Below are 8,120 nucleotides of genomic sequence, written 5' to 3'. Positions count from 1 at the left end.
AAAAAAAAAAAAAAAAGATAAGAAAATTAGAGATGAATCTTTTATGAACATAAGTGCTAGAATCTTAAATACTGGCAAGTCAAAATCGGTAAGGTACTTAAGAAAACAAAATAAGCAGGAATGAAAGAATGTTTCATTATCAGAAAAATCTCTTCTTGATTATAACTGTTATAGTCAGGGCTGGATACTAGTTAAAGTGGTAAGAATTGATTTTATTCAGGAACTCTTCTGTTAGGGGAATTAAGTCCTGTTCTGTTTTCTTTATGTGTCATTTGCGGCCACAAGAGGAGACATGTGTAGGAGGGCTTGAAAAAATAAAGTTTATTAAATAAACACACAGGTTCAGTGGCACAGCACACTGAACCAATTGGGGAAGGACCAGGGTCTGCCAGGAGCGAGAGAGTGGGGAAAAGACAGAGAATCACAGAGAGCTTTTGTTCTCATCAAGTAATGGGCAAGGCAGGTAGATACGCTGAGTAGGTTTAGGAATGATGGACCTTAAACTGTAGTGTTGGCCCCTAGTTGCCTGGAACCTAGTGGTGATGTGATTAAGGCGTAGCAATATCGCTTCCTGGGATATGTGGACTGGATAAAGAAGGTTATGGTTTTGGATTGGTTAGTTTGCATTTCAGAGGGATATTTACCATTGAGCCTTTGTTGTCTCACAATTAGCCAGGGAAGGGCAGTCTTGCCCTAGGCAGAAAGATTTTTAGGACGGCAAAACATTATAATGCACAGAAAATAAAAAATGTAAACAGATAGCAATCAGCAGATTACTTACTATATAAGGCAAAACCACATTAACATCTAAATTGAATAAATAGAATAATATTGAAGTTTTAAAATACCATTTAATTATTTTGTTTTAATTTTTTTTCTTTCTTTTTTTTGTTTTTGAGAAAAGAGTCTTGCTCTGTCACCTGAGCTAGAGTTCAGTGGCATCATGATAGTTCACTGCAACCTTAAACTCCTGGGCTCAAGCCATCCTCCTGCCACAGTTTCCTGAGTAGCTGGGACTACGGTCTGGGACCAGCACAACTGGATAAATTTTCTGTTTTTTTGTAGAGATGGGGGTCTCACTTTGGCTCAGGCTGGTCTTAGACTCCTGAGTTCAAGTGATCCTTCCACCTTGGCCTCCCATAGTGCTAGAATTGAGCCACTGTGCCTGGCCCATTAAATTATATTTGGTTCTCAATTATGGCCAAATTATTTAACAATTTAGGACTAAAAGGGAACTACCTTAACTAGATAAGAGGTATCTATTTATAAGTCTGTAAGACACTTACTTTAAATGGTACCAATGAGAAATTCTAGGTTCAAGTTCAGAATTATCAGCTCAGTGCCTGTAGCTCAAGAGACTAAGGCGCCAGCCACATACAACAGAGCTCCCGGGTTCGAATCCAGCCCAGGCCTGTCAAACAATGACGGCTGCAACCAAAAAATAGCCAGGCGTTGTGGTGGGTGCCTGTGATCCCAGCTACTTGGGAGACTGAGGCAGGAGACTCACTTAAGCCCAGGAGTTGGAGTTTGCTGTGAGCTGTGATGCCACGGCACTCTACCTGGGGGGACAGCTTGAGGCTCTATCTCAAAAAAAAAAAAAAAAAAAGATAAAAAGATCCGGGTGTTGGCAGATTTGGTTTCTTCTGTGGTCTCTCTCCTGGACTTATAGATGACTGTGTCCTTGCTACAAGCAAGTCCTTGTAGATGACTTGCTTTCTCTGTGTCCTCGCATGGGTTCTCAACTTTCCTAACACCGCAGCCCTTTAATATGGTTCCTGTGGGTCGCAATCCACAGGTTGAGAACCACTGTACTAAAGCCTTTAAAAGCAAGCATTGTGGCCAGGCGGAATGACTCAGCCTGTAATCCTAGCACTCTGGGAGGCCCAAACAGGCGGCCTCCTGAGCTCAGGAGTTCAAGACCAGCCTGAGAAAGAGTGAAACTCCATCTCTACTAAAAATAGAAAAATTAGCAGGACACTGTGGTAGGCGCCTATAGTCCCACTACTTGAGAGGCTGAGGCAAAATGATGACTTGAGCTCTTTCCTGGTATCTCTTCCTCTTATAAGAATACCAGTCATGGGTGGTGCCTGTGGCTCAGTAAGTAGGGCACCATCCCCATATACCAAGGGTGGCAGGTTTAAACCTGGCCCTAGCCAAACTGCAACAAAAAAATAGCTGGGCATCGTGGTGGGTGCCTGTGGTCCCAGGCAAGAAAATCGTCTAAACCCAGGAGTTGAAGGTTACTGTGAGCTGTGACATCACAGCACTCTACCAAGGGCAATAAAGTGAGACTCTGTCTCTAAAAAACAAAACAAAACAAAACAACAACACCGGTCCTATTGGTTTAGGACCCCACCCTAATTACCTCATTTTAATAAAAGATTATCTCCAAGTGTGGTTAGTTCTGAGTTACTGGGGATTGGGCCTAAAATATATAAATTACAGGGCGGGGGGAGACACACAATTCTTATAATAGCCTACAAAGTCGTTTCACATATAGCTTTATGATCCTTAAAACAAACTCCCTGAAACAAGCAGTGGTGGATTATTCTTGTTCTATACATAAACCAACTGAGAGTAGAATTACAATTTCAAACTAGTTTTCTTTTCTTTTCTTTTTTTTTTTGAGACAGAGCCTCAAGCTGTCCCCCTGGGTAGAGTGCTGTGGCATCACAGCTCACAGCAACCTCCACCTCCTGGGCTTAAGTGAGTCTACTGCCTCAGCCTCCCAAGTAGCTGGGACCACAGGCACCCACCACAACGCCTGGCTATTTTTTGGTTGCAGCCGTCATTGTTGTTTGGTGGGCCCCAGCTGAATTTGAACCTGCCACCTTAGGTATATGTGGCTGTCGCCTTAGCCACTTGAGCTACAGGCGCTGAGCCACTAGTTTTCTTGATTATGAAATCAGTGGTCTTTTCAACTGCCATTATTATCTTACTGAAGTTAGATTTCTCACTTTTTCTCTTTGACATAATTTAAAGTAGTATTTCCCAAATTGATAATAGTATAAGATTTGGTGTCTGTTATATTTTATTATTTATTTATTTATTTTTTGAGAAAGAGCCTCAAGCTGTCCCTCTGGGTGGAGTGCTGTGGTATCACAGATCACAGTAACCTCCAACTCCTGGGCTCAAGCCAGTCTCCTGCCTCAGCCTCCCAAGTAGCTGGGACCACAGGCGCCTGCCACAATACCCAGCTACTTTTTGGTTGCAGCCATTATTGTTGTTTGGCAGCCTGGGCTGGATTCGAACCCTCCACCTTAGGTATATCTGGCTGGCACCTTAGCCACTTGAGCCACAGGCACTGAGCCAGTGTTTGTTATATTTTAACATTTCTGTTACCTAGAATGCAGTCTTGAGAAATGCTTTTTTTTTTGGAGCCAGAGAATCTTACACTGTTGCCCAGCAGACTAGAGTGCCATGGGGTCACTCTAGCAACCTCTAGCCTGAGTTCAAGCTATCCTTCTGCCTCAGCCTTCCAAGTAGCTGAGAGTATAGGCGCCTAACATATTACCCTGCTGATTTTTCTATTTTTAGTAGAGGTGGTGTTTCACTCTTTCTTAGGCTGTTCTCAAACTCCTGAGCTCAAGTGATCCCCCTGTCTGGGCCTTTCATAGTGTTAGGATTACAGGCATGAGCCACCTTACCTGGCCACAATCCTTTCTTTTAAAGACTTTCAACAGGATTTGTTCTTTAAAGTTCATAAAAACTTCACTGTATGAGTCTGAAAATGTGTTTGCAGTTGCTTAAAATTTGAATCATCTTAAACTGTGAAGAGAGGCTTGGTGCCAGTTACTCAGTGGTTATGGTGCCAGCCATGTACACTGATGCTGGCGGGTTCGAGCCCTGCCAGACAACAATGACAACTACAATAAAAAAAGAAATAGGCTGGCATTGTGACCGGCACCTGTATTCCTAGCTACTCAGGAGGCTAAGGCAAGAGAATCGCTTAAGCCCAAGAGTTTGACATTGCTATGAGCTCTGACGCCATGGCACTCTACTGAGGGCGGCATAGTAAGACTCTGTCTCAAAAAAGAAAAAAGTGAGGAGGGAAAATTGCTTTAAAATCAAGTACACTTTTCAGTGACTTTACTGCTAGAATTGAAATAAACCTAGATCTTTTATAGAGTGATAATTTTCTTAGAGTTGCCTTATTTTTCATTTTTTAGTTTATGACCAGAATAAATATCATTTTCTTTCTTATTAAGAATTGTGAGATGGCCAATAGATAGTAATTTTCTTTGCTAAGATAACTTTTTTCCTCACACAGTTGCGGTCTTGTAGTAAGAGTGAGTTGATATCTAAGAGCTCAGAAATCCTCATGATGTTTCAGCAAGTTCATCGAAAGCCCATGGCATCCTTTGTTACCACCCCTGTTCCACCAGACTTTACCAGGTATGACATAATTTTTAAGTTTCATTTTCATTTGAAACTTTATGTGCCAGTGCATATACTTGTTTTAAAAGAACGTTATTTGTTTTTAACTCCCTATCTTTTTAATGTACTCTTCATAATGGTGTGGTCTGGTGAGCTGTATTTTATGCATGTAAAATTAGTTCCTCCCAAAAGTCTAGTGGAGTCGCTTAACACTTGAACGTAAAGAGAAAATAGTAGTGAATTAGGAGTTATATTTTTCCTGGAGCTTCATTTTTAATAGTGTAGAAAAAATAATTCATCCCATTAACTTTTACTTGTTGAATCAAATTATATCTTGTTATGCAAAACTCAGAAATAGATGAAATGCCTAAAGAATTTGAAGGTGACGTGGTATTATCTCTAAACCCTAACTAACTTACAGTGGGAGGAAACAAGTACTGCAAAAAGTTGCAGGCTCTTTGTCTTTTTCATTTGTTCTGAGTCTTAGCTTAGTATTATGAGTAGGATCTTCTTTGAAGCATAATTAGAATTACATTACGCTATTAGATAAGTGATTCTTAATTCTGACTGTGTATTAGATTCGTTTGGGATTCTACTGAAAATTATCAGTTCTGGATCATACCATACCCTAACCTACGCCATTTGAAATCAAATCTCTAACTGCGTGTAGTGGCTCACACCTGTAATCCTGGCTCTCTGGGAGTCTGAAGCAGGGTGATTGCTTGAGCTAGGAATTGAAGACCAGCCTGAGCAAGAGTGAGACCCCATCTCTACTAAAAGTAGAAGAAATTAGTTGGATGTAGTGATACATGCCTATAGTTGCAGCTACTTAGGAGGTTGAGGTGGGAAGATCCCTTGAGCCCAGGAGTTGGAGGCTGTAGAGAGCTATGATGATGCCACTGCACTCTACTAAAGGCAACAGAGTGAGGTCTGCCTCAAAAAATTAAACAAAATAAAATCTCTGTGGTGTATATCAGTCTGCTTGGACTGCTTTAACAAAATACCACTTCCTGGGTGGCTTAAAAATTTAGGCTCAGCGCCTGTGGCTCAAGTGGCTAAGGTGCCAGCCATGTACACCCAAGGTGGCAGGTTTGAATCCAGCCCCGGCCCACCAGACAACAATGACAGCTGCAACCAAAAAAAAAGAGGGCGTTGTGGCGGGCGCCTGTGGTCCCAGCTACTTGGGAGGCTGAGGCAGGAGACTTGCTTGGGCCCAGGAGTTGGAGGTTGCTGTGAGCTGAGATGCCATGGCACTCTACCCAGGGGGACAGCTTGAGGCTCCTGTCTCAAGAAAAAAAAAAAAAAACAGAAATTTATTTTCTTATGGCTCAGGAAACAAGAAGTCCAAGATTAAGGTCCCCAGGGGGTGGTACAGTGGCTCACACCTATAATCCCAGCAATTTGGGAGGCTGAGGTGGATGGATTGGCTGAACTCAGGAGTTCAGGACCAGCCTGAGCAAGAGCAAGACCCCATTTTTAAAAATTAGTCAGGCAGGGTGGCGCCTGTGGCTCAGTGGGTTTGGCACCAGTCCCATATAACCAAGGATGGTGGGTTCAAACCAGACACTGGCCAAACTGCAACAAAAAATAGCTGGGCGTTGTGGCAGGTGCCTGTAGTTCCAGCTACTTGGGAGGCTGCATCAAGAGAATCGCCTAAGCTGAAGAGCTGGAGGTTGCTGTGAGCTTTGACGCCATTTTACTCTACTGAGGGCGATAAAGTAAGACTCTCTAAAAAAAAAAAATTAGCCAGGCATTGTGGAGGGTGCCTATAGTCCCAGCAGCTGCTTGGGAGACTGAGGCAAAAGGATTATTGGAGCCCAGGAATTTGAGGTTGCTGTGAGCTATGTCGACACGGGTGACAAAGTGAGCCCCTGTGTCAGACAAAACAAAAAAAAAAGGTCAAGGTCCCCTCAATTTTTGGTGAGGCCTCTCAGCTTATAGGCAGCTGCCTTCTCACTGTGTTCTTACGTGATCTTTTTCCTGTTAATGCTTAGAGAGAAATCAATCTCTTCCTCTTCTTAGGAGGAAACCAGCTTTATTGAGTTAAGGTTCCTCCCTTATGACCTCATTTGACCTTAATTACCTTCCTTAATAGCCTGTCTACAAAACAGTTACATTGGGAGTTAGGATTTTACATAGGAAATTTTGGGAGATAATTGATTCTGTAATATTTGGTATAGATGGGCATTTTCATACATGGTGTCCATGAAATTCATGTGCAATTTAAAATAGTAAACTATTGTTGTTTTTAAATCTCTTTAGTTTATTCCTGAGATCAGGCGTGATGCCACTGCTTCAGATAAATATTTTGATATGATAGACTTTATTTTACCTTTGGAGATGGCTTATGGAATACAATGAAGTTTATCTAACATGTTGAAGACTGTGGTGTATTTAGAAAATAGCCCTTCTTATAAAAATATTTCTTTTTTCTCTAATATATTCCAATATATGATGACCTCTGATGGTCACAGAGTATTCATTATAAGTATATGGTGTAAGCCTGCGTTTCTTTACTTTGGAATTGTTGTCATTTTGAGCTGGATAATTATTTTGGGGATGGGAAGAACACCCAACACCCCCTAGTAGTTGTGATAAAATTGTTTCCGGACATTACTAAATATTTCTTGGGGACAAAATCAGCGCTGGGTGAGAATCACTGGTGTAAGCTGTTTTTCATCACGTGTGCATTCCTGAGCGTCATATGACTAACCACAGTCCTGTTTGTAGAAGGGCAAAATTTTCCTGACATCCAGAATTCAGGTGGTTCTCACCAATAGAATTCTTCATTTCCTTCTTAATTAACAAATTTGATACAATATTCATATCTCATTAAAGCACTGAATATTATTAAATGGACGAGGTATTTGCTATCACTAAGTTGGATTTGGTCAAAGTAAGAATGTTCATCAGCATCCCAAGGATACCTGCTTGTTTGTTTGTTTGTTATGGAATCTCACTCTGCTTTCCAGACTGGTGTGCCCTTGTATCAGCCTAGCTCACCACAGCCTCAAACTCCTGGGTTCAAGCAATCCGCCTGACTCAGCCTTCTGAGTAGCCGAAACTATAGGCTTGTGCCACAGTGCCCTGGCTAGTTTGTGGATTTTTAGTAGAGATGGTGTTTCACTCTTGTTCAGGCTGGTGTCAAACTGAGCTGAAGCAGTCCTTGGCCTCCCAGAGTGCTACGATTACAGGTGTGAGCCACTTTACTTAGCCCCAAGGTTGCCTCTTTGATAGTGTGATCAGCTATTTTAGTTTTCAACTAAAAGAGTTCTTTTTTGAATCATTCCATCATGGGCTGTGTCTGTGGCTCAGTGAGTAGGGCGACCCAATATACCGAGGGTGGCAGGTTCAAACCTAGCCCTGGCCAGACTGCAACAACAATAACAAAAAAATAGCCGGATGCTGTGGCGAGTGCCTGTAGTCCCAGCTACTCGGGAAGCTGAGACAAGAGAATTGCCTAAGCCTAAGAGCAAGATGTTGCTGTGAAATGTGATGGCCATGGCACTCTACTGAGGGTGACAAGGTGAGACTCTGTCTCAAAAAAAAAAAAAGGAAGAGAAAGATGGCAGACTGAGATAAGGTGCAGTCAATACTGCCTTCCTACTCCATCATTTGTCATTCTATTTTAAGTGGAATGACACGTAAATTTGGACATACTTAGTATATATCAACATTAGTGCTATTCAGTTTGTTTTTCTTAAAACACCCATGGCAAATTAGTATTTTTCTTTTTTTTTTTT

At 41.8% G+C, this 8,120-nt stretch overlaps 1 protein-coding gene across 1 annotated transcript in view; it reads left to right on the top strand.

The window, feature by feature from the left end:
* Window positions 1-8,120, top strand: part of TRIM37 (tripartite motif containing 37) — a 144,889-nt gene that overhangs the window by 48,850 nt on the left and 87,919 nt on the right. The window contains exon 9 of the mRNA XM_003795582.3: window positions 4,271-4,395. Coding sequence (XP_003795630.1) covers window positions 4,271-4,395 — 125 coding nt within the window. The remainder of the gene's footprint in view (window positions 1-4,270; window positions 4,396-8,120) is intronic.

This window comes from Otolemur garnettii, unplaced genomic scaffold, assembly GCF_000181295.1.
Source record: "Otolemur garnettii isolate 467f Iridium unplaced genomic scaffold, OtoGar3 scaffold00094, whole genome shotgun sequence".
NCBI classification, from domain to species: Eukaryota; Metazoa; Chordata; class Mammalia; order Primates; family Galagidae; genus Otolemur; species Otolemur garnettii.
Note: the sequence above shows the minus strand (reverse complement) of the source record. Positions and strands in the feature narration are given on the sequence as shown.